Raw genomic sequence first — 26,724 nt, forward strand, 5'->3', positions numbered from 1 at the left:
ATTAAAATTTTCTCCGTTATACGATTTTGTGAAACAATCTTTTACTAGATGATCCCCATTGACTTTGTCTTTGGTTGGTCGTATTAATGCTGTTGAGATGACTATTACCTATATATTCGTACCAATTTCAAGCTGTTCCAATTTTTATTCTGAAATCTTATTTTGATAATATTGATTCCAAGATTTCATCTTATATTTGGCATGGTAAGGGGTCAGATTGAATAAGTTTCACTTACAGAAACCCAAGAAGATGGCAGTATGGCCTTACTGAATTTGAGATTTTACGATTGGGTTACTCTATTGGGATAATCGCTAGATGATTTTTTTAGATATATTACTGTGATAAATTTGATCTTCAACTCTGAGTAGATTTGGAATTAAAATCTGTTCAGAATTATTCCTTATCTTTTTTTAGGGTCATCATTACCTTTTAGATTATCTAAGATCAGTAAGTATATTTCCAATCCAATTATTAAATATTCATTACATATTTAGTTTAAATTTCGAAGGTTTTTTTGGACTAAAATGTTTGGCTTGACTAGTATTATATATCTCAATTTTTTTTCCTACTTTTGATCGAACCTTCCTTATTGGAAGATTAAAGGAATTATCTCTTTTGGAAATTTATTTGCTGATGGTAGTTTGGTGTCTTTTGAACAACTTTCTACCAAATGTAATTTACCATACACACATTTTTTTTAGATATCTACAGAATAGAAATTTCCTGAATATGGTAATGACTAATTATCTAGCATTACAACAACCGGATTTTCTTGATGCTTTGTTCTAGTTAAATCCCTTTCAGAAGAGTTTAATTGGTACTCTTATATTAAATTTGAGATCAGTCCCCATGGATACAATTTGACAATCGGAATCGGAACTTCAGCGAACATTATCTCCTGAAATATGGGGAAAAACTACTAGACTAGTTAATATTTCTTCACTTTGTGTATGTCATTCTGTAATACAGTTTAAAATAGTTAATGGAGCTTATATGTCTAAAGATAACTAGCCCTACTTGTGATTGATGCAAAACTGATGTGGCTTCATTGACTCACGTTTTGGTCATATCCTGTGTTAGAAAAAGTTTGGAAAGATATTTTTAAAGGTCTATCAATGATACTGGTTATTCAATTACAACCTAACCCCTTAACTGCTCTTTTTGGAATTACAGATATAGGTTGTTAACCTATTTCTGCATATTGAGTTATAGCTTTTTTACACTATTAGCTAGAAGAGCCATTTTGCTTAAATGGAAAGACTCTGATTCTCCTACATTATTTCAGTGGCTTTCTCATGTCATGTCTTAAATCTAGAAAAAATCAGAAGTCATATTTTAGATACAACTACTACATTTGAAGAAACATGGAAATCATTTATTGATTACTTTCATGGGGTAAAACTGGTGTTATTCTATGAATTAACTCCTCCTTTCCAGATGTAATATAATTCTTGCTGTTTTTGTCATCTGTAGATGTGGACTGGAGCTAAGTTTTAAACTACTCGATAGATCCTCGGGATAGGCCACTCCATTTTCTTTAAATGTTTTTTTAAGTAGATTAATTTTTATAAATATATAATTAAGTGGCGGGCCACAGAAATTGGGCTGCCGCTTCAGGCAGCTAGCGCAACCAAAGGCCAGCAGCCCATGCAGCAGCACTGGCCCCAACAAGCGAATCGGCGGGTGAATGGCAAGGGCAGCATAAAGACCAGCAACCCCAAAATGGCGCTGGCCTTGCTGCGCAGCCAACAGACAGGGACAGCGCGTGGGGAAGAAGGGCATTATTATGCAGGAAAGTACCCATGCACAGGAAACCCGCTTTTGTTATGCATGTTGTGATGTCAGCCAAGGCGAGCCATGGCGGGAACAGTGCAAGTATAAAAGTCGGGCTTGAGTCCTAATAAAACTCAGAGCTTAACCTGACTACACTACCTACATGTGTCTTTTTTCGAGTAGCGCACGGCTACAATTATTTCTTTATCTCTGCTTTACATGTTACATTTTCACTCTTTGGAATTTATGATACATATTATGTAGACTTGGACGTATCATTTTAATTGTGTTATTTCTATTCTCCTTATGCTGTGTATATTATGAAATGTTAAAATGATTGAAAAAGAAAGATAAAACTTTGTTTCATTAGTGCTGTCTCATAATTTTTTTCAACCATCAATAATTGATCAGTCTTTCTCTGTATGGAAAATCAAAGATATTATGTCCTTGCAAATTTATTTAAGGAAGGTTGTTTTAATGTCTTTTGAAAGGCTGGCAAGTAAATATGACTTAACAAATATTCATTTTTTTATATACTTACAAATTAGAAATTTCTTAAATACTATATTCCCGGACTTTACATTTGTTTATCTACCAGATCTAGTTAATAATATTTTTCAATTGAATCCTTCTCAGAAAGGATTAATTGGAATTATATATGATAGATTATTGAAATTTGGTTCAGTACTTCACAATAAGATTAAAAAGGCTTGGGAATTGAAACTTCTTAAACTGCTGAATACATCTACGATATGTGCCCGACATTCATTCATTAATCCAATTCAAAGTCGTGCATTGTGTTCGCATGTCCAAAGATGGCTTTTCTAATATTACTCCTCTACTTGTGACATCAATATCAGATGCAAATCTGATATTGCTACATTGACACACATGTCTTGTCCATCCTTTGAAATCTATTGGAAAGAAAATTTTAATTTATTTTCAACTGTATTTCAGGTCGAGCCTTGTCCCAATCCAATAACTGCTCTTTGGGGTTATTGAACCAGACATAGGGAATTTTTCTGTACCCGCACAACGGGTTGTGTCCTTCTCTACTTTGTTGGCTTGAAGAGCTGTTTTGTTCAAATGGAAAGTCTCTAATCCTGCAAGTGTTTCAGTGGTTCTCTCATGTCCTATTTAAGTTCAGAAACAAAGAGATATCATGCATTTGACTCGTTGGTGAAATTTGAAGATATATGGTGACCTTTTATATCTTCATTTGCTGTAAATGTTTTCAGTTTTCACTCTTCCATATGAGATATCTTACCTTTATTTTTTGATTCATGGTATTAATCAAAAGCTACAAAATATATGTAACTTTTTTTTAATAGAGTAGGTTAGGTGGGGTTTATAATTGATGTCTTTACCCTGTGCAGTGGAGGGGTGAACCGGGTTTATACTGTTTGAAGTTTTATTTTAATATTTTATACACACACACACACACACACGTGATGTATTTTCAGTTTTGTTCTTTTCTTCATTGACCTGTATTTATTATATTTTTAAAAAATTAAAAATTGAGAAGGGGAATGGGAAGAGATAAAAGGGGCAGGTTTTCTCTCTTTGTAGTTGCTTCGTTGAGAAGGAAAGTGTTGTTTGGGGAAGACCAGTGTCACAAAGGGGTAAGGTAAATATAAATGGTGTTATTCCACCTCACTGAGGCTTTGGGAAATTACAGTGGATGAACTGTTGTCAGTGATGATGATGAGATGGAAGGTGAGGGTTGAGGACAAAGTGGACCTTTATTCTTTGCACAGGAACAGCTGTACCTGCTGAGATTTTTGAGCAATTTTGATTTTATTTCAAAGTTCCAGCACTTGCACTGCTTTGGTTTCAGTAAACATAATTAAACTCATATGGATATTGAATGAATATCAAAAATAAGTGCAAATTCTGGAAATAAAAATGCAAAATGTTGGAAACATTGTCCAGATCAGGTAGCATCTGTGGAAGGAGAAACAGTTAATGTTTTGGGTCCATGCCATTTGCAGTTTTCCAGCATTTTCTATTTTTATTATGTTTTGACGTTATTGTGAGAATGAATTATTCAACTGATTTTATTCTGAATAACTTCTACTGTTCACACAGTCCACTCTCGTGAGATATAACGACCGTCGGCCTGGTTCCGAACAAAGTGACCAGTGGTTCTTTGTTGTATTTGAGTGGAAAGATCCGTTCATTCAGAAAGTCCAAGATGTACGTGGGATCTTCTTTCACTGCTTTACTTTGTATGTTAATTAGCTGAGTGACTAGAGAAAAACAAGCCGACGGCCTTACAATTTACCAGTATGTAAATATTTGAAATATAGCTGACAGGGAACACTTTGTTAAACCTCTTTCTGGTCATCACAGATGGCAGAGGTAGTGCTCTTTTTTTGTTTCTGCTTTGTGAGATTAGTGAAAGGGGGGAAAAATATTTCTAAAATTATGGTTTAATTGAGTAAAATATATTGTTTCATGGATAATTCAGTCAAAACACAATTAACCACCTTCTCAAGGGGAAATGATTTTGTACAAATAAGCACATGATATTTACAATCATGAAATGTCATTCATGTATTTTCCTGTACTCTGCATAAAGCCATTTATCACAAGTATAAACTGTAAATCTTAATGTATCTTTATTATCCTTTGATCATTTGCAGATAATCACAGCCAATCAGTGGAACACAATTGCCATCCTCTGTGGTGTTTTTTTGGCCTTATTCAAGGCTGCAGAGTTCGCAAAGCTCAGTATAAAATGGATGATTAAAATTAGAAAGAGACAACAAAGGCGCAAGGCCCAGGAACTGAACCAGATGAGTTAAAGCAAGGACCCAATTTGAGTAAACAAGAAATCTGCGCATGCTTGGGTCATTGACCCAATTTGAGTCCTTTGAAGGCATACAGTTCAGATCCACTCTTTTTCACTCTCCCTGGACTTGTATGTGGTGTGGAATTTAAAGGTGTTATAAAGCCTCCAATATTCATATAACTATAATTAAGCTAAGGGAATCAGATACTTCATTCTTGGTGAATTAGTCACATGTTCAATCCATGTGAATAAGAAAAGCATTGGTAAGAACAAAACATTACACCACAGTATTGCTACCGTTAGCCTTTTTTGGATAATGGTTCACCATTTCTTGAAATAAAGTTATTTTAGACACATTGGCCAAGCAGTTTTTATTTGTCCATTATGCTACTGTCATATTATTGATGCTTGACCAGTGATTAACATCAGCATCCACTTTGTGTATAAATTCATATAATTTGCAGAAAGTATTCAGGAAGTCCAATGAAATTTGAATGCAGTGTGGATCCAGCACAAAAAGGGACTGTGCAAAATTAACATTGAAATGCTGCTATTTTCAGAATCATGTTAACAGTTTGAAGCAATTATTAGAGGTGATTGAATTGTCTAAATTAAAAAAGTCTGTACATGCCAACCGTAAACAGGAGTCAGTTAAACTCGGCTGACATTGGATATGTCTGGAAGGAAGATTCCAACATTAATAAGCTCATCTTAAATTATTTGAGTAAAATGTGTTGGAGATTTATTCTGTATTCTTCACAGCTACATGTTACAAACTCATATTTTATATTAGAATATTGAATGAACTAGTGTTGGTTATGACTCAATTGGCAGCACTTTCACTTGCTGCCAGGAAGCTTCCTTCTGGACCCTTGTTCAGATTTGAAAGGAACCTTTACATAAAATAATGCTGTCTGGAAACTGGTAGAGAGAAAGAGGACATAATACATTCTAGTTCTCTAATATTAGTGTGTACTTTCATATTCTCATTTGGCCAAAAATGGGAGTACATCTGAACATCCTATCTTTTTGAAAATGCTCTCATCCAGGTGAGCTTCAATCTTTTTGTGATCATTACCTTAAGACCTTCCTTGTGATCATAAAATAGTCTATGGGGTGATATGCCAAAATCAACTCTCTAAATTGTGTGGCCTCTGTTCATTGTGGCCGACCATGGGTACTGCACCTCTGGTAGTAGCTGAAGTGGCCTCTCCAGGGTGCAACCCAAGGCAGAATTGATATGGAGACCTATCAGTTACCTATGCAGAGGGACCCCTTTCCCCCCCCCCCACCCCCCCCCCAAACTCTCCATGCTAAAGACAGGTCCAAAGGAACAACAAAAGTCGATACAATTTGGTGCCAGCAGCATCGCAGGAGTTGCTATGCCAGTGCCACCTTCGGGACTCCAACCCTGAATTTTTCCTCGGTTTATTCCCAAAGCCTTTCCTGTGAGCAGGTATAGCCACAAGGCAGCGCAAGTTTGAAATCAGAGTTTTCCCTCTCATGATATTATCCATGGTTATCCAGCCCCATCTGCCCAGAACAACTGGTTTCAAGGCATCAGTAGCTTGCCTTTGTTCCTTCTGTGAGTGAGAATAGCTCCGCCAGGCATAAGAACCATGCCACGCAGAAGGCCAGGAGCTGGACTTGGTTTTCAGAGGCTGTTTGAGTCACATGCCATGAAGAGCATTTGTGGTGCAGTGGGAGCTTGTCCCCACTACCACCCTTTAGCTATGACAGCCTTTACAGTTCTTGCCAAATAAAGAACAAGAATTGAATCAATGTTTTAAGATAGTCCTCAGCCGATGTAAAAGTAATTATATTTCTGTTATGGAAAGTTTTTTGCATAGCCTTAATCTAAATAGGTTAAACAGGCTACATAGCTGTTGGTTATTGGGTAATTGGCTTGTAATGATGCAATCCTAATAGTTGTATCTACACTAACCATTATTTCAGATGTTTTAAAGGGAGACACTGTTAATGATTAAACTTGTCAAATGTTACCTAATTTTTAAAATAAAAGTAGCAGATTTTAATAAATACTGCTTTCATATTTGAATCATTTTTTTCAAAATGTAGTTTTGATAAAACTTGATATCAAAAATGAAATTGTTTTAATCTGCCTTGTTTATTACTAAAACACTAAATTTCGTGACTTGTTCATGACAATAAATTCTGATTCTGAATGTCCAAATGTCATCCTTCGTTTCCTAAATATATTAGATATGCAAGTTTGCCTTGTTTAGAGGGGTTTGATTAATAGGGAGGGCTTTTTCTTTTTCCTTTTCTTGTTTTCTTTTTTAGTATTTTGATATAATGGAAGGGTGCACACAATTTGTACTATGTACGATCAAGGTTTAATTTGAAATGTACAAAGTATCTGTCTTTTCTTATATTCCAGCTTATGTATTGGATTTATGTTTTTAAAAAAAATTAAACTCAAAAATATTTTTAAAAGAAAGATTTTGAATTGCCACAATTACATGACTGTAATAGGGTACAAAAACTAAGAAACAAAGGAATGGGTTGAGCTACAGTAACTTGTTTTTTTAGGCTGCAATGAAGTTTACAGAAATACCCTTCAGAGATCAGAATTATTGATTCCCCTTTGACAACCATTGGTCAGATTTGGGTATATAGAACACAATTTGAAATTATGCAAATGACTCGTATTTTGGAAATTGGTAAGGATAGAAATAGATTTCTGGCAGGCATACAAATTGACCAAACAGACAGACATACAGCAGAAGAAATTGAATGAAGACAAAGATGTTAATTACTTTGGTAGGACAGCTAACATACATTGTTCACATTTAAAGGAACTGAAGAACATGAAAACTGGAGGATGACATACACAAATATTTGAAGATGGCCAGAACCACATTAGAGGCTAGATTTTTAATACTACTATAAATCCAATTAAAATATTTATTAGAAAATCTACGCCAAATACTACTAGAATTTTAAATAGTTCCTTCAACAATAAACATAATTTGCTACTAATAGCAGAAACATGTCAAAATTCTTCTCAGCAGCAAAATCTTGCTGAATTACATAAGGAACATGATCAAAAATTGCCTTAAAGGGGTAGGTTTAAGAAAATCAAGAGGGTGGATGTAGAGAGATTAAGGAAAATAATTCAGGAACATAGGGCAAAGCAAGTAAATTTATCATACACTATCCCAAAAGACAGGGCCACAAGTCCTTATTTATTTTGGTGAATAAAGAATCAGGCTTAGTTTGGCATTATGATCGATGACATTTGTGTGCTGGACCATCAATGAAAATTTAGGTGATAGATTCTGAACAATCACCACTTATACAGATGCAATCAAATACTTCCACCCAGACATAAGAAGTGGAAATTTCACTTTATCATTATATAAATTATTCATTACAATTATGGGAGTAAATTGAAGGCAGCACTTTACAAAAGATATAAACCAGTCACATTAGATTGTTGCTTTCACTCTAAAAAAAAGTAAAATTAAAAATGACTCTTTCTTGATGGGCTCTTACTTGATTATCAATATAAATAGTGTGAATCATACATTTAACATCCATTGCCATGAGTCAGCATTAAACGCTACCCTCCCTCCACCAACACTTGCTTTCTCAACTACATTCCTTTTGCCAGTTTATTTAATAAGTCCTGGTCCAGTCACCTGAGGATAATATGCAGGGGAAATTCAAGGTTTCTGTGGTTAATGTTATCACAAAACTGATTCAAAGCAGGAGGCAAACATTTTAGTAGGTTGTGTTTGATACAGGCGGTAGAGCTCACTAAGGCTGTGTCAATAAAGATGATCATCCAGGAAAGCAAATAAAATTAAACAATTTCTAGTATGTAAATATATTCTCAGATCAAAATTACTTCTAATAATTCCATGGCCCGAGCAATGAAATATCCATAATATGTTCATACTTATAGTGAATGTTCAATTGGAGCTTGTTCAAGAATCAGGTAAAGAACTGGGAAACTTCATTGTACCCTGCTGCTAAAAGAAATGAAATGTACCCTGTAATTTCAGAAAAGCACCCTGATTTTCATTAGAACATTTATATTTGTGTCAGACTTCAATTACTTCTGTTAATGATATAAAATCTAAGCTAAAAAGGAATCAGCTTTAGTTTCCCAAAAGAATTTCATGTCAGACCATGGTCATCATCTCAATGGGATATTGAAATATTGTGTTTAAAAAATGAAAGGCTTGGAGCTGATATTTAATCAGTAGCCTTCAATTCCACCAGAAACTGTATAATATCTTCCTTTGTAAAACAGAAATGCTAAAAATGTTGAAATCCAAATACAAACATTATGTAGTCTTTATTGAATGTTGCTCAGAACCCCAAATCAGGTGTTTCATTACAAAAGAGCTTCACACTGCCAAAGGTTTACAGAATGGAATGGTTCTCTGACATGACATCAGAATGTTTAGTCAAGAAAAACATACAATATTTTATGCTTGAATTTCTAATGTTTTCTCTGTAGGATTAACTCACTCCCTCTCAGGTCAGTCAAGGTCCATAGCATCGTGAGAAGCACATATAAAATAGGAAAAATCTATATTTAAATAGCTGACTAATTTTCTATGTGCAGCACAATCAAAAAATTATTTTTTTCAAGTCATAATTCCACCAATTATTTTCACTCTGGCCACAAATGATAAATTCATTTATTCTCTGAGAATTCTAAAAAGTGACATAATAAATTCATGATCAGACAAAGATACAAATATTGTGGTCACACAGTTATGTTCGAAGTTCATATCTTTTCCTTTTAACATAGTTTATAGCTCATCAAAAAAGCTGGTCATTTTTGGAAGTATACTGCTGAAGTTTGTCTGTTGTATGTATTTAATCCACACATATTCCAAAATGTACGGAATACCCCATCACTCCTCGTCTGCTGGTCATTTGGCACTTGATTGATCACCTTGAGCATTTTGTGTATTGTCGGTATTATTCTGTACTTCAGCAAGTGTTCGACTCCTTTGGAGCCGCAACTCTTCAAGATTTTTCCAAAGTTCCTCGCGCTCCTGTTCTTTCTTTTTTTCACTACACAAATTTTTAAAAAATATTTGTGAATGAACAAGGTAATATAATGCTAGCACCATTTTCTTTTGTCTTAAAAAGTATTTTAATCATTTAGATTTTATACCCTTCCATAATTTATCTCCTGTTGTAAATGTTAGAACAGTAAACTTTAATAGATTACTTAAAACATACAGACTGGGAGGTTAATTCCTGTAAATAATGGACATGGTTTGCAAATTATTAAATTTCTATTCAACATTCTATATAAAAATAGGTTTTGCTATTTCTCATACAATGACCTAGAGAATAAAACATGATTTAAACAAACATTGTATGACTTTCAAAGAGGACCTTAGAAAAAAATGACTATACATTTGTTCAATGTTGTAATTTTTATATTGCACAAATGTTAAGTAGGACCAAAATAGCTCATTCCTGAATCTGTTTGCAGGTCATATTAATAATGAGTTCCAGTCGGCCATTAGTGGAAGGAAAGTAGCTTAGATGTCCAAAGTAATGGTCTGCGTTTTCTCTAAGCAATGTTTACTCTAAGGCCAATAAACATTCGGAATGGGGAAAACATAAAATAATTAAAGAAACATGGTTGCATACCGCTGTCTTTCTGCTTTATATGATGCAGTAAGTTCATCAAACAATGCCCCATTCATCTCCATTAAAGTCTTTAGTACATTGTAAACAAGTGCAACAATGGTTCTGTAAAACAAAATTGTATTCATTTAAATGTACAAGGTGATTACATTTACAAAGAATTTAAGGAAGAACTGGACAAAATAAATGTGATGAATTGTCTGCAGTCCAATCTTAGAGATGAAAAGCAGTGTAGAAAGATAGAACTAAATAAAATGAGTAGTTCAAACTAAAAAAGGCCAAATGTAACAGTGATGTCAAGTAGATTTAGTCACAAGTAAAATGCCAAATCTGCAGATTGCCATTCCGGGTGGAGTAACAAACAATGGGAGGAGTTATCTAAGAGCTGCAAGTTGGGATGAATGCAGAATTGCAAGCTTTGTGAGCTAAGTTGGAGAAATCACTTCTTTCATCTCTAAGGCATTTATATACTTTTTTTAATTGCAGGACATACTTTGTAGAGCAGTGGGGATTGGAAATAGGGCATCCATTTTAAAATATATGGTATAGTGTATTCATTTCACAATCTGAAACAACACATGATATGTAAAGGAAATAGAGCAGAATAACTAACAGGGTTTCCACTTTGAAGGGCACAATTTATCAGGATTGGCTTAATGAGTTACAATTACCATTGGAGAATCTGGATCAGAACCAGTACAAAAATCCCAAGAGAATCTGTTCACTTTGGAGTGGGAATAACAGGTGGCATACAAATTAAGTAAAAAAGTAAGAAATTCTACTGAATGCTACAAATACTTATAACAAAGAATCATTCAATCATTTCAGGCCCCCCACCCGTCCATTCCATTCCTTCCAACTTTGAAAAGATAATTGGGAGGTTTATTATTCAGGATTCCCAGAGAAAGCAGGGCAATTTCTGAGTAAAATATTTCCAGTTGTAAAGATCCAGGGAAGCTGTGAATAATAGAATGAAAGTTTACCAGTGTTTTCTGAGGCATTGCTCAATTGTGCTGGAGGATTCGAAAGGAATTTTTCCAGGTGATCATTATTTCCAGGATTCCCTTGTGAGATCATATAATTTAAGGAGACAGTGCATAACAGTAGGAAAAAAAACACAACATCTGTAGCAAGCAGCAAAATAGTTAGTGCAAATGTAGTTTTGCATTCATGGATTAGCTTTAAAGTGTTCCCACTAAAAGCAAAGAGACTCTCAGACGGAAATGTCTCACTTTATTTCCGAATACTCAAAAGGTAAAGCCAAGTAACTAGCAAAAGGGAGCGCGTACAATATAGCAAAAATTAGTGCGAAGCTGAAGGATTGGGATTCTTTTAAAAACCAAACAGCAACTAAAAAAGCAATAAGAAGAGAAAAGATGAAATACGAAGATAAACTAGCTAGCAATGTACGAGAAGATGTGATTTTTTTTCGGATAAATAAAGAGCACAAGAGGGGCGATTACATTGGTCATTAGACTACTGGGGGAAAAAAAACACTGGGGAGTTAGTAATGGGAGATAAAGAAATGGCAGATGAACTCAACCAGTATTTTGCATCAGTTTTCACTGTAGAAGATGCCAGAAATATACTAAAGTTTGAGAATGTCAAGGGAGAGAAAAGGCAGAATAGGAGAAGGTGCTGAGGAAGTTTAAAATCACCTGGATAAATCACCTGACGAGATAGGACTATAATCCAGGGCTTGTAAAGGAGATTTGAGGTAGTGATCTTTCAAGAGTCACTGGATTCCAGAAGACTGGAAAGTTGCAAATGTCACCGTATTCTTTAAGAAAGGAAGGTGGCAAAAGACAGGCCAGTTAGTCTGATTTCGGTGTTTAGCAAGATTTTAGAATCTATTGTCAAGGACAAGGTTTCAGGGCACTTGGCAAAATAGGCAGAAGTTGGCATAGCTTCCTTAAAGGGAAATCTTGGTTGACAAATCCATTGGAACTCTTTCAGGAGAGAGCAGGAAGGGCAGAAAAGCAAGAGTTAGTGGATGTCTTTGGCTTGGCTTCGCGGATGAAGATTTTCAGAATACCTTTGACAAGGTGCCACATATGAGGCTGCTAAGCAAGATAAGAGTCCAGGGCATTATTGAAAAGATATTAGCGTATACAGAAGATTGGATAACTGGCAGGAGACAGAGATTTTGCGAATAATACAAAAATAGGAGTAGGTAATGATGAGGAAGCAATGAGTCTACAGAAGGACTTAGACAGGTTAGGAGAGTGGGCAAGGAAATAGCAGATGGAATACAGTGTAGAGAAGTGTATGAAGATAGACAGGTGGAAAGAATAGAGATATAGACTATTTTCTAAACAGGCAACAAGTTGAGAAATCAAGAGGTGCAGAGGGACCTGGGAGTCCTTGTGCAAAATTCTCTAAAGGTTAAATTGCAGGCAGGGATGCGGGAAAGGAAGGCAAATGGAAACCCAGCGTTTATTTTGAGAAGGATAGAATATAAAAGCAGAGATGTAACGTTGCGGCTTTAAAAGGCATTGGTTATACCGCACTTGGAGTATTATCAGTTTTAGGCTCTTTATATGTTGGCATGAGAGGGTGAGAAGAGGTTCACTAGAATAATCCCTAGAATGAAAGGGTTATCAAATGAGAAGTGCTTGATGGTCCTAGGATTGTTTTCGCTGGAGCTACAAAGAAAAATGGTGGAGGGGGTGGGGGATCTCATTAAAACCCATCGAATATTGAAAGGACTGGATAAAAAGGACATGGAGAGGCTATTTCCTATGCTGGGGGAGCTCAGGACCAGAAAGCGTAGCCTCAGAATACAAAAGCATCCCTTTAGAACAGATAAGCAGAGGGTGGTGAATCTATGGAATTCATTGCTGCAGATGGCCAAGAAGCTGCTAAGTTCTTGATTAGGAAGATAATCAAGGGTTATGGTGCAAAGGCAAGAGAATGGGGTTCAAAAGAATAGTAAACAGATGTGATGAAATGGTGGGGCAGACTCAGTGGGCCTAATGGCCCAATTCTGCTCCTAAACTTATGGTCTAAGGCAGTAGTTCTCATCACATACCACTTTAAGCATTCCCTATGCCATAAGTGCTCTGTGATTAGTAAGGGGTTGCTTCAGGTGGTAGGCAGGTGGAAAGAAAAAGTTTGAAAACCACTATTTTAATTGTACCTAATTGATTTTTTAAGTGCTTAGTTTCATAACTCCAGAGGAAATGGGCCAATGACAATTTTTCTCAAGCAAAATATTTCAGTAGCAATTGGGTCTAGAGCAGTGATTCTCAACCTTCCCTTCCCACTCGCATACCACCTTAAACAAACCCTTACTAATCACAGAGCATCAATGGCATAGGGATTACTTAAAGTGGTATGTGAGTGGAAAGAAAAAGGTTGAGAACCACTGGTATATACCACAATATATAACTGAAATTGTTTTAATCAGTTATCCCGCAGAAAGCAACAATCAAATATAATATACATAAAACCTAATCCGATGTAGGATCTAATTCCTCAGTCCAAGTACCAGGATGTTTCAGAAAGCATCTTTCTGTCATTGGACTCCATGAGAAGTCCAGCAACAGAAAGCAGCCTGGAAATGGCACACAAGTTTGAGATCACAACAACGACTTAAAATATCCCAACACTTACAGTAAGAAATGCCAGTAAAATCAAATCCATTTTTGTTAAATTCAGAGTACAGTCATCAATTTTATACTTATAATAGTTAATGCATATATTTTAAACATATAAAAGTATTTACGTGTTCCAGTGTTCCTTGGAGATCCTGTATAAACTACCAAACATAATTGGTAAAATTTTCTCAGAGTTATCTTCAATAAGACTAAGAATGTACTCATTATTCCAGAAATACAAAGATCTTTCTGCAACCTGTTGAGACAAAAATCCATTTCTGAATATTTAATTTAAAATAAATGATAAGGTGATTAATTCAAAGTATTTTCACCATTTATGACCTCAGGGTAAAGTGCACCAATGACAACAGGGAATTGGACAGTCAACCTCTTTTTTTAAGCCTTCTTCATCTGTTTGTACATAATATAATTTACTCTGCCTTTCTTCGTCAATTTGCTAGTCTACCATTATACTTTAACCGTTAATAACAATGAATGTGCAACAGTTAATGACAAATTAAAAACAATCAAATACCTCCAAGCAAATGGCACGTTAAAGATTGAAAGTCTTTTTTAAATCAAATAGAGAAATATTATCAGTACCTGACAAATATTCTAATCAGTGTGCATTTTTCTCATATTATGGCAAACTGATGTCCTTCCGCACATCTGTACTGAATTCTAACTGGGTTTCTAGCAGTGTCCAGAGCAAAGGACTTTCCAAACTATCTTTGGATAGACCTTCTTAGCGCTGCAAGCAGCAGAAAAATATCCTACAATAGTCTAAAGACTTCTGAGCTGAGAAGTTACATTCAGTTAAAACACAATGCTGGAGAAACTTGGCAGGTCAGTGTCCTTTATATAGCAAAAGAAAATATAACTGACGTTTTGGGCTTGAGCCATTCATCAAGGTATGGAAAAGTGTCAGTATGTGTCCGAACAAAAGAGTAGGGGGAGGTGTCGTGGTCACAAAGGCAGAAGATAATAGGTGGAGAAGGGAGAGAGGGGATAAGGGTGACCAAGGCGAGGAGGGATAGATAGATGAATAGAGAGGGAAAGGGTGGGAAAGAGAGCTGTAAGGGCGAAAGGAAGTTGTGGGGGTGGGGGGGGGGGAAGAGAAGAGAAGGTAGAGGAAACAAGAAAGTGGATGTTAATGCCATCTGGCTGAATAGTGCCCAAATGGAAAATCAGGTGTTGTTCCTCCAATTTACAGGTGGTCTTGGTGGGATAGTACATGAGGCCATGGACAGACATGTGAGTATGGGAGTGTGGCACAGAACTGAAATGGTTCACTACTTGGAGGTTTCTGTCACTGGTGCAGACAGAGCGAAGGTGCGCCATCTCCCAATCTGCGCCCAGTCTTTCCGATGAAGAGCAGGTCACAAAGGGAACATTGGATGTAGTAAATCAATCCTACTGATACACAAGTATTGAAAGCGGCTCCAGACTGTGGTGAGAGAGGATGTGTGGGCACAAGTATGGCACCTCCTGCAGCCACAGGGGACAGTGCCAGGGAAGGTGAGGGGAAGGATTAGTGGGAAGGGATGAGTGCACAAGGGAGTCACGGAGGGAGCAGTTCCTATGGAAAGCAGAGAGGGGAGGCGAGGGCAAGATATGTCTGGTAGTGGGGCCCTGTTTTTAGTGCTGATGTGTTGGATGTGGAGGCTGGTGGTGTGGTAGATGAGGGGGATTCTGTGTTTGTTGCGTCTGGGGGGGTAGAGGGGCCAGGGCAAATGAGTGGGAAATGGAGATGTGGGTAAGGGCTGAGTTGATGGTGATGGAGGGGAAGCCACTTTTGTGGAAGAAGGTAGACATTTTAAAAGATCTAGACAAGAAGATCTCATCTTGGAAACAGATGCGGCGGAGATGGAGAAATTGAAAGAAGGGGATTGAATCCTTGCAGGGGATAGAGTGTGAGGAAGTGTAGTCAATATATTTGTGGGAGTTGGTGGGTTTGTAATATGTGTCAGTGGAAAGCTTGTTTCCCGAGATAGACACAGAGAGATCCAGGAAAGGGAGAATTTTGTGGGATGGACCAGTTGAGTTTGAGATCGGGGTGGATGTTGGACACAAAGAGAATGAAGTTGACAAACTCATTACGGGTGCATGAGGCAGCCCCGATGTAGTCATCAATATAGTGGAGAAAGAGTTAAGGGGTCTTGCCTGTGTAGGCTTGCTGCATGGATTGCTCCACAAAGCCCATAAAGAGGCAGGCATAGCTGGACTCATGCAAGTACTCATGGCTACTCCATTGATTTGGAGGAAGTGGGATGAGTTAAAAGAGAAATTGTTTAGAGTGAGGACAAGTTCTGCCAGGCAGAGGAGGGTGGTGGTACAGAGTGACTATCAGGTGGAAGAGGGTGACTGCCAGGCAGGGGATGTCTCTGTCACATTTGTTCCCAAGATGCGGTCTTTCAGTCCAGATCTTTTGAAATGTTTGCCTTCTTCCACAAAAGTGGCTTCCCCTCCACCACCATCAACTCAGCATCTCCTCCATTTCCCACTCATCTGCCCTTACCCCTCTGCTCCTAGACCAACAAATACAGAATTTCCCCTATCCTTGCCTACCACCACTGCATCCAACACGTTATCCTCCAGAATTTCCGGCACTTACAACAGGATCCCAACATTAGAGCATCTTCCCCTCTCCCCCTCTCTGACTTCTGCAGGAACCGCTCCCTCCATGATTTCCTCATGCACTCATCCCTCCCCACCCCTCGGCACCTTCCCCTGTGGCCACAGGAGGTGCCAGACTCCTCCCTCACCACAGTCTGGGGCCCCAAACAGGCCTTTCAAGTAAAGCAACACTTTAATTGTGTATTCACAAGATTGATTTACTGCATCCAGTGCTCCTTTTGTGGCCTTATCTACATTGGAGAGACTGGACGCAGATTTAGAGATCACTTAGCTGAGCACCTTTGCCCCACACCTGTGACAGAGACCTCCTAGTAGCCAACCTTTTTAGTTCTGTGCTACACTTCCATGCTCACATGTCTGTCCATGACCTTGTGTACTATCCCACCAAGACCTCCAAAATTGGAGGAACAACACCTGATTTTCTGTCTGGGCACTATTCAGCTAGATGGCATTAACATCCACTGTTCCAGTTTCTGCTAACCTGCTCTCCCCTCTCTCACTTCTCCTTCCCCCCCTTCCAGATCTCCTCCTCCCTCTCCATTCACCTACCCATCCCTCTTGCCCTTGCTTGCCTTTGTTCTCTCCCTCCCTTCTCCACCTATTACCTCCTGCCTTTGCGACCATGCCTCTCCCCCCCCTAAAAAAAACCTCTTGTTCGGATGCCTACCTTTTCCATGCTTTAATGAAGGGCTCAAACCCGAAATGTCGGTTATATTTGTCTTTTCTATATAAAGGACACTGCTTGACCTACTGTGTTTCTCCAGCTTTGTTCTTTTACTTCAAACATGGTGTCTACAGATTTTCGTATTTTACTTATTTGCAGTCATTGGATTAATTATATGCTAAGGAGGATGATTACTCTCTTTGATCTGAAAAATATTTCTTCAGCCTCCCAACATGCACTATCCAGATTTATGACAAGCAGGGAGTTTGTAACATACCACTTAAATCCATGTGTCTTTGTAAATTACAATTGGGATTCTAGAACAAGCATTGCATCTCCTTTTGAATATTTAGGCACCTTTGTGGAAGAAACAGTGAGTTATATGAATCTCCCATTTTCTGAAACGGGCAACCTTTTATTATGAAACCTTGCCCCCTCCCCCCACCCCCCTAGATCTAGCTATTCCCCAACTTCTCAGGAGAAAATTCCTCTCAGCATCTACCCTGCCAATCGGCTTCATTATTTTGAGGGTGATTTTCCATAATCCAAACAAATTTTGAGACCGTCGCTGAAAAATGAGGAGTGAGGGTCTCGGGAGAGCTGTGAGTATCAGGAAACCAGCTGGAGGTGAGTGAATTTAAAAAGGAGCAGAGGGCAAGTTAAGGATTCAACAGAACGGTGATTGGTGGGAGGAGTAATAAACATAAGGGGCAGCGACAAATAAAAAGGGTAGCTCAAGAAGACCGGCTAGGCTAGGAGTGGAACTTTGAGGCCTTGGCTCGAGGCTTTAGAGAGCAGTGGCTGATGTTGATTCCAGTGAGTTAAGGCCAGGTAAGATATTTGTATTTAAATTAGGAAGAGTTAATGGTGACAGCAGCTAGGTAGTGGAATGCTCTGATTGCAGGATGTGGGAAATCTAGGACAGCGCAATTGACCTTAATGATGACACCTGCAAGAGGTACATCTAGCTGCAGCTCCTGGGAGATTGAGTTAGGGAAATGGAGCTGGATTAACTCCGAATCATTCAGGAAGCAAATGTAGTGATAGAGAGGAGCTTCAGGGTGACAATCATCCCAAAAGTCAGGAGATAGGTAACTGAGTGACAATTAGGAGAGAGAACGGGAATAGGCAGACAGAGCAGACCTGTGGCTGTTTCTCTCAACGATAAGTATACTGTTCTGGATACTGTTTTGGGGGGCGGGTGGAATTATTTACCAGGGACAAGCCATGGTGGTCACATCTTTGGTGCAGAGGCTGGATTCTTGACTCATTAGGGAAGAGGGGAGAAGAGGAGAGCTATGGTAATTGGGGATGTTGTTTAGGCGAGTGGATAGGAAGTTCTGTGAACAAGATCGAGGCTCCCTGTTGTCTCTTGGGTGCCAGGGTCAGGAATGTCTCTGATATAGTTCACAGCATTTGGAAGGGGGAGGGTGAGCAGCCAGATGTTGTGGTCCATGTAAGGACCAATGACATAGAGAGGAGAAGTGAGGAGGTCTTGAAGAGGGAATATAGGGAGTTAGGTAAGAAGTTAAAAAGCAAGGGTGGTAATCTTGGGACTGCTGCCTGTGCCACACAGCAGAGAGGGTAGGAATAGGAAGATGTAGGAGATGAATGCATGGCTGAAGAGTTGGTGTCAGGGTCAAGGGTTCAGATTTGTGGTTCATTGGGATCTCTTCTCGGGAAGGTCTGACCTATACAAAAAGGATGGCCTGCACCTGATTTGGAAAGGGACCAGATTTGCTCAAGCTGTTGGGGAGGGTTTAAACTAGTTCAGCAGGGGGGTGGGAACCAGAATGTGAGTGCAGAGAATAGGGCAGAAGGACAAAACCATGATGTTATGTGTTCTGAGTTTGTGGGGAAGGACTGGCATGGGACAAAACATAAATGCGGACAGTTAGAGTGTTTGAAATGTGTCTATTTCAACATTAAAAGTATTAGGAATAAAGGGGATTAACTTTGAGCATTGATCAGTAAGTGGAAGTACGATGTTGTGGCTGTTACAGAGACTTTGCTGGAGGAAGGGCAGGATCGGCTGATGCGGGTACCAGGGTTTAGTTGTTTTAAATGAAATAGAATGGGAGGTAAGAAATGGGGGTGGAGTGGGGAGTAGCATTACTGGTCAGGGATAGTATCATGGCTATACAAAGGAAAGAGGCTATAGAGGGAGTGTCCACTGACTCAGTGTGGGTGGAAGTCAGAAATAGAAAGGGAGCAATCACTGTGCTGGAAGTCGTCTATAGGCCCCCAAATAGCCCTCAGGACACCAAGGAACAGATAAGAGGCAGATTTTAGAATGGTGCAGAAATACAGGGTTGTAGTTATGATTTCAACTTCCCTAATATTGACTGGCACCTCCTGACTGAAAGAAGGATGGGGCTGAATTTGTCAGGAGAGTCCAAAACAAGGCATGTAATCCAGCCGACAAGAGGAGAGGCCATACTGGATCTAATTCTGGGTAATGAACCTGATCAGGTGGCAGACCTCTTGGTGGGGCAGCATTTTGGTGAGAGTGACGCAACTCCTTGAGCTTTAGCATTGCTGTGGAAAAGAATAAAAACAGAAAGTGCTTAATTGGGGAAGGGCTAATAACAATGGAATGAGGCAGGAACTAGCAAGATCAAATTGGAAACAGATATTCAAGGGTGAAAGCACAGAATTAATGTGAAGGGAATTTAGGGACCGCTTGTGATTAAACTTCCTACACATTAAGGTTCAGGATAGGTTTATCCCACTGGGACAAGGAAAAGTTGGAAGGAAAAGAGAACCGTGGTTGACAAAACAGGTAAGGCAACTAGTGTCAAAAGGAAGAAGGAAGCAGGAAACAGGAAGGGTTCACAAGAAGTATATGATAGCCAGGAAGGATCTTAAGAAAGGGAGCTCAAAGGGGGCATGAGAAGACCTTGGCAAGTAGAATTAAGAAGATCCCCAAGACATTCTATACGTATGTGAAGATAAGAAGGATGATGAGAATAAAGGTGGGGCCACTAAAGGATAAAGGAGCCAACAGGTGCCTGAAAGCGGAGGATATTGGGGAGGTCCAAAATGAATACTTTGCTTCAGTATTCACAAGAGAAAAGGATCTGGATCAGGGTGAGGTTGGAATAGAACAGGCTGTGTACTGAACAATGCTGAGATTAAGGAAGAGGAAGAGTTGGATCTTCTTAAAAACATCAAGATTGATAAGTCCCCGGAGCTGGACAGATATACCCCAGGTTGCTGTGGGAAGCGAAGGAAGAGATAGCTGGGGCAGTAGCTATGATCTTTGAGTCCTCGTTGGCTGCAGAGGAAGAGCCAGAGGATTGGAGAATGGCAAATGTAGTCCCCTTGTTTAAAAAAGGTAATAGGGAGAATCCTGGGAATTATAGACTGGTGAGTCTTGTGTCAGTGCTGTGAAACTATTGTAGAGGATTCTTAAGGATAGGATCTATGAACATTTGGAGAATTACAGTCTACTCAAGGATAGTCAGCCTTGCTTCATGACGGGAAGGTCGTGCCTCACGAGCCTAATTGAGTTTTTTGAGAAGGTAACAAAAGTAGGACGGTAGATGGATTTTAGTAAGGCATTTGACAAGGTCCCCCATGAAAGACTCGTTCAGAATGTCATGAGGCACGAGATCAATGGAACCTTGGCTATGTGGATAAACAATTGGCTTGCAGGTAGAAAGCAAAGAGTATAATGGAAGGAAAGCATTGTGCCTGGAGTTCAGTGACTAGTGGAGTACCGCAAGGATCTGTTCTGGGACCCCTGCTCTATTTTTACAAATGGCATTGATGAAGAGGCAGAAGGGTGTGTCACAAAGTTTGCAGATGATACAAAGGTTAGAGGAGTTGAGGATGGAGCTGAAGGTTGTTAAAGGTTACAAGAGGTTATACAGTATATACAGGATGCAGAATTGGGTGGAAGAGTGGCAGATAGATTTCAATCTGGATAAGGGTGAGGTGATGCATTTTGGAAAGGCTGAGTACAAGGGTGATGGTCAGTTAATTAAGAGTGTGGATAAATAGAAGGACTTTGGAGTCCAAATCCATACATCCCTCAAGGTTGCTGCACAGGTTGATAGGATAGTTAAGGAGGCCTATGGGATGCTGGGTTTCATTAATAGGGGGATTCGGTTCAAAAGTAGAGAGATCATGGTACAAATCTCTGCTGAGACCTCACTTAATGTATTGTGTTCAGTTGTAGTCACCTCATTATAGGAAGGATGTGGAAGCTATGGAGAGGGAGCAGAGGAGATTTACCAGGATGTTACCTGGATTGGAAAATAAATCTTATGAGGCAAGGTTTGCAGAGCTGGGACTTCTTTCTTTAGAGTAGAGAAAGATGAGAGACCTGATGTCTAGAAGATTATGAAGTATAGATAGGATGGGCTGCCAGCACCTGTTTTCCAAGGCAGGAATAGCAAACACCAGAGGACATATGTACAAAGTGTAGGGAGGGATGCTTAGGGGAGACATCAGGGGTAATTCTTCTTATGAAGAGAGTTGTGGGTGCCTGGAATGCCTTGTCAGGGATGGTTAGAGGCATTTAAAAGACTCTTAAGACAGGCATATGGATGGAAGAAAAATAGAGAGTTACGAGATAGGGTGGGTTTAGTATTTTTTTAAAGGAATATATGGGTTGGCATAACATTGAGGGCCGAAGGGTCTGTACTGTGCTGTAATGTTCTATTTTCTATAAAGTGGTGGTCACCTGTACTGTTATCCTAATATTCTTCTGGAACTCAATCTTAATTTGTAAATTGAAGTCTGCAAAGATATATTTATTATTCCTACTATAACTTCTTGTCACAATTGGAAAGGAGGCCAAAAACATGTTATAGCTTTGTTCATCAGATACAGTTCTTTACCTGGAAGTGTGGGTTTGACACACACTTGGCTATTTGCTTGAATAAAGGCTCTTGGATTTTTTTGAACTGAGAAGGTTCTATCACATCCAAAATTTCTTCTACTTCACCTAAAAACATAACCTGAAAGCATGCATTTTGAATTATAAATCTGAAAAAAATCTTAAACAATTAAAAATCTTTATCCTCTAATATATTGAAAACATATTTTTAAAATCATTTTTTTCTAAAATAACTTGTCCCCATGAAAAAAGTACACATATCTTGTGCACAACACAGGCCCCAATTGCTCCAACACTTGGCCTTTGCAATAGTTTGACAGCAACACTCATAACCTGAAAACCAAGAAAGGTGATGCAAGATTATAATTTGATGAACCAACTAAGTAAAAATACCAAAATTGTTGGTGTTCAAAATAATGAAGAAAATTGTGGATGCCAGTAACTTTCCAATGGCCTTGTAGGCAAGCAAAAACATAGAATTCAATCTAAAAGTATGTGAATTAACATACTTGGCAAGGGTGAATAGAGAGGCAGAAAAACATGAAATGACAGAATATTCAATTCCTTAAAGAAATAAGGTGTATCTGGAGATGCTTATCCACAGAAACAGAATACTTAAAGTGGTTTAAAGAAAAGGCATTGAGGATACTTGTTCTTATTGGGTGAGAAATGAAATACATACAGATCATTTCAAAAATGTTTAAATACTAAGTTGACCACTGTACAGTTCTGATCACAATACAGGAAGGACGTGGTAACACCAGGGCTGAAGAATTACAATTATGGGGAAAGATCGACTTTCTGAGGTTGTTTCTTTGAGGCAGAGAGAAGATTTATTTCAGCAGTATAAAATTATGGGAAGTGCAAAAAGGTTGAACAGCAAGTGCTTTCTTCTCTCATTTAAAAAAAAATTAGTTATTCATTTTCTTGATGCCACTGCTTTATTGTCCACAGGAATAGTGTTCAGCCACTTCATGAACCCCTGCAATCCTTTAGCGCAAAGAACTCCCATGATGTTGCTGTGCTGAGAGATTTCACTCAGTGACAATGGATTGGCAATAAATTTCCAAGTTAGGATGGTGAAATTTGGAGGGGAAACTGCAGGTTGTGGTGCATTCAAGCGGCTGCTCGTCTTTATCTGCCTCATGTACAAATCATAAGTTTAAGAGTTGGATTAATCCAGCTATTTCAAAAATTGTATACATGACAGCCATGAAGTAGAATCAGTGAATTTTTGGTAAGCTTAGATCAGACTGTTTTATCCTGGTTGTTATCAAGTCTCTTGACAATTGCTGCAATTGTATTCATCCGGACAAATGAAGCTTACTCTATCATTCTACTGATTTGTCTTGTTGATGGTGGAGAATATCATGTGGTGAACCACTTGCCATAGGATACCCAGTCTTTGGCCAGTTCTTGGAACCCAGACTTGAATTTCTTGTTACTGCTGACCCCAAAGATGTTGATGATAGGGGATGTTATGCAAGTTAGGAGGTTAGACATCTTGAATACAAATATGGCGCCAATGCTGACTTCTGACTAAGTAACACCAAATTAAGAACCCAATAACCTTTTTTTAATAATATTTTATTTAACACTTCACCGTGAACCATGTCAGTAACAATATATACAGATATTCAGTATTAATATGTACACAGTGACATTTTCATTTTTCCCCCTCCCCAACCCTCTTCCTTAAACCAAGAAAAAGAGAAAAACCAAACATTAAAGAAAGTGAAAAGAAAGATTGTGTTGTCCGATATATTATACTTAACTTAATTGTAACTTGTCACATCAAGAGATGGAGGCTTCTAATATTCGTTATGAATGGTTCCCAAATTTGTTCAAATAAAGACTATTTGTTCCTTAGGGTGCAGGCAATTTTTTCTAATGGAATACACATATTCATTTCTATGCACCATTGTCATATTTTTAAGGCTGTTTCCATTTTCCAAGTTATTATTTTTATGTATTTTTTTTTGCTGTTGCCAGTGTGATCATCATAAATCGTTTTTGAGCTCTGTCTAATTTTAGACCTGATTCTTTATCTTTTATGTTGTTTAACAGGAAGACTTTTGGGTCTTTTGGTATCTTATTTTTTGTAATTCTATTTAATATTAAGTTTAAATCCTCCCAAAAGGTTTTCACTTTTGTACATGTCCAAATTGCATGTATGATCGTACCAATTTTTTGTTTACAACAGAAATATTTGTCTGATAGTGTTGGATTCCATGGTAATATATAATCTATGGAGCCAATTGTATTGTATCATACGATACCGTGTATTTATTATATTAGTCATGGTACCTGCACATAATTTCATCCATGTTTCATTCTTTATCCGTATATTTAAGTTTTTTTCCCCAATATTGTTTGGGTTTATATATCACCATCATTTTCCTTGTTTTGTAATTTACTGTTCATGTTTGTGATAAATTTTTTAACTAATCACAGTGTCTGTGATTGAATATTCAAAGCAACTACTCTCAAGTAGTCTTAGACTATCTCCCACCTTCTCTTCTAAATAGGTTTTCAATGGATAATACAAAAATATTGTACCCTGTGATATTCCATATTTATCTTTTAACTGTTCGAATGTCAATAAATTATTTCCCAAAAAACAATCCTTTATTCTTTTAATTCCTTTGCTTGCCCATTCCTTGAAGAATAAATTAACCATTGTAAAAGGAATTAATGGGTTTTGCATTAGTAATAATTTTGGTATTTGATCATTTATCATCCTTCGTTCTAGATGTATTCTTCTCTGTATTTTTAATATATGATGTAGTATTGGTAGGTTGTTATGTTGCACCAGTTTCTCATTCCACTTATAGAGGAAGTGTTCATGAACATTTTCCTCTAATTTATATAACCCTATCTTAAGCCAAGCTGGTTTTTCTCCTGTCTGGTAAAAGTTTGACAAAAATCTTAATTGTGCTGCCTGTAATAGTTTTTGAAATTTGGTAACTGCAATTCCCCCTTGTTTATTTGACCATGTTAGTTTATCCAAAGCTACTCTTGATTTTTTTGCCTTTCCATAGGAACTTTCTTTTTAATTTATTCAATTTTTAAAAGAATTCTCCTGTCAAGAGAATCGGTAACATTTGGAATACGTACTGTAGTCATGGAAATATTCATTTTGATGTAGTTTGTTCTCCCTATTAAACTTAGTGGTAGTTCTTTCCATTTCTCAAAATCCTCTTATATTTTCCTTATTAATGGTTGATAATTTAATTTATACAAATGATTTAAATTATTATCTATTCTGATATGTAAGTAATGTATGGCCTCTGATTGACATTTGAAAGGAGATTCCCTTTTACATTCTGTATAGTCTTTATTCATTGGCATCACCTCACTTTTATTGATATTGACCTTGTATCCTGATATCGTCCCGTGTTCTTTCAGTTTTATGTACAATCTTTTTTATTGATTTATCTGGGTGTGTTAAGTATATTATAATATCATCTGCAAATAAGCTAATTTTAAATTATTCTCTTTATCATGGGGTATTTTCTTATCAGTTCTGCCAATGGTTCTGTAGCTAAAGCAAATAGGGAAGGTGATAGTGAGCATCCCTGTCTTGTTCATCTACTCAATTTAAAGTAATCTGAAACACATCTATTTGTTACCACTTTTGCCATAGGACCATTATATAGTGCCCTCATCTAATTAATGATTTTTTCCAGTAATTTAAATTTCTGTAGAACTTTTAAAAATAACTGCATTCAACCCTATCAAAGGTTTTCTCTGCATCAAGAGCTACTGCCACAATTTATGTTTTGCTTGTTTGTGCCATATGAATAAAGTTAATAAATTTGCACACATTATCTGCCATTCTTCTATTTTTAACAAATTCCATCTGATCTAACTTCACTAATTTCGGCACACAATCCATTAATCTATTCGCTAATAGTTTTACAATTAGTTTGTAATCTGTATTTAGTTCAGATATTGGCCTATATGAAGCCGGTGACAGCAGGTCCTTTCTTGTTTTTGGAATTACTGAGATTATTGCCATTTTGCAAGAGTCAGGCAAATTCTGGGTCTCTTCCACTTGTTTCATTACTTCTAAGAGGAACGGAATTGTAATAACTTGTAAAATTCTGTGGGAAATCCATCTTTGCCTGGTGCTTTATTATTTGGCAATGTCATTAGTGTATTGTATATTTCTGTGGTTCAGGGGTTTTAGTAATTTATTTTGTTCTTCCAATTGTAATTGAGGTAATTCAATATTTAACAAGAATTCATCTATTTTGGCACTCTTCCCTTGGATTTTGGTTTGATATAGTTGCTTATAAAATTTAAGAACCCAGTAACCTTGACAGGACAAGTTTGCAAGTATACCCTTTTCTAGTCCAGGGAGAACTGGTGCAGATTAGCCACCTCCTGTCTCACTACTGACTAAAAACTGTACATCCCACAAATAAACCAGGCCCATATTGAGCTTGTTAAATCCATTCCCATTTCTCTCATGAAGACAAGTAATTCCCCCTACTTCACATTTTCAGGGACAATTTGTGTAAGTTTTTCAGACTGTCCAGTTTAAATAGGAGCATAATGTAAAAATGAACAAATTTAATCCTGGTAATGGAAGAATTATTTGAATCAGATTATGATCTAGGAAGAAATGTGGATAATCTCTGTCCCTTTTCTCTCCGATACTTCTTCTCCCAAAGTCTCATCTCTCATTGTTTCATTGCACACCAATCCCCTAACTCATCTTTACATTAGAATCAAAAAACAATTGAAAAGATCATATTA

General features: G+C 37.7%; 2 protein-coding genes across 8 annotated transcripts in view; one reads left to right on the plus strand and one right to left on the minus strand.

The window, feature by feature from the left end:
- The window catches only part of pacc1 (proton activated chloride channel 1), a 48,283-nt gene extending 43,356 nt beyond the window's left edge, over positions 1–4,927 (plus strand). Inside the window, exons 7-8 of the mRNA XM_069931346.1 lie at positions 3,863–3,970; positions 4,420–4,927. Coding sequence (XP_069787447.1) covers positions 3,863–3,970; positions 4,420–4,581 — 270 coding nt within the window. The 3' untranslated portion in view covers positions 4,582–4,927. The remainder of the gene's footprint in view (positions 1–3,862; positions 3,971–4,419) is intronic.
- Positions 4,928–8,876: 3,949 nt separating this feature from the next.
- The window catches only part of ppp2r5a (protein phosphatase 2, regulatory subunit B', alpha isoform), a 236,346-nt gene continuing 218,498 nt past the window's right edge, over positions 8,877–26,724 (minus strand). For all 7 annotated transcript variants that reach the window (XM_069931345.1, XM_069931339.1, XM_069931338.1 and 4 more), the window contains 4 exons: positions 21,962–22,081; positions 13,942–14,069; positions 10,218–10,319; positions 8,877–9,626 (listed from right to left, as the gene is read on the minus strand). In XM_069931345.1, the coding sequence (XP_069787446.1) occupies positions 9,482–9,626; positions 10,218–10,319; positions 13,942–14,069; positions 21,962–22,081 (495 nt within the window). In that variant the 3' untranslated portion in view covers positions 8,877–9,481. The remainder of the gene's footprint in view (positions 9,627–10,217; positions 10,320–13,941; positions 14,070–21,961; positions 22,082–26,724) is intronic.

Source organism: Narcine bancroftii, chromosome 4 (assembly GCF_036971445.1).
Source record: "Narcine bancroftii isolate sNarBan1 chromosome 4, sNarBan1.hap1, whole genome shotgun sequence".
NCBI classification, from domain to species: domain Eukaryota; kingdom Metazoa; phylum Chordata; class Chondrichthyes; order Torpediniformes; family Narcinidae; genus Narcine; species Narcine bancroftii.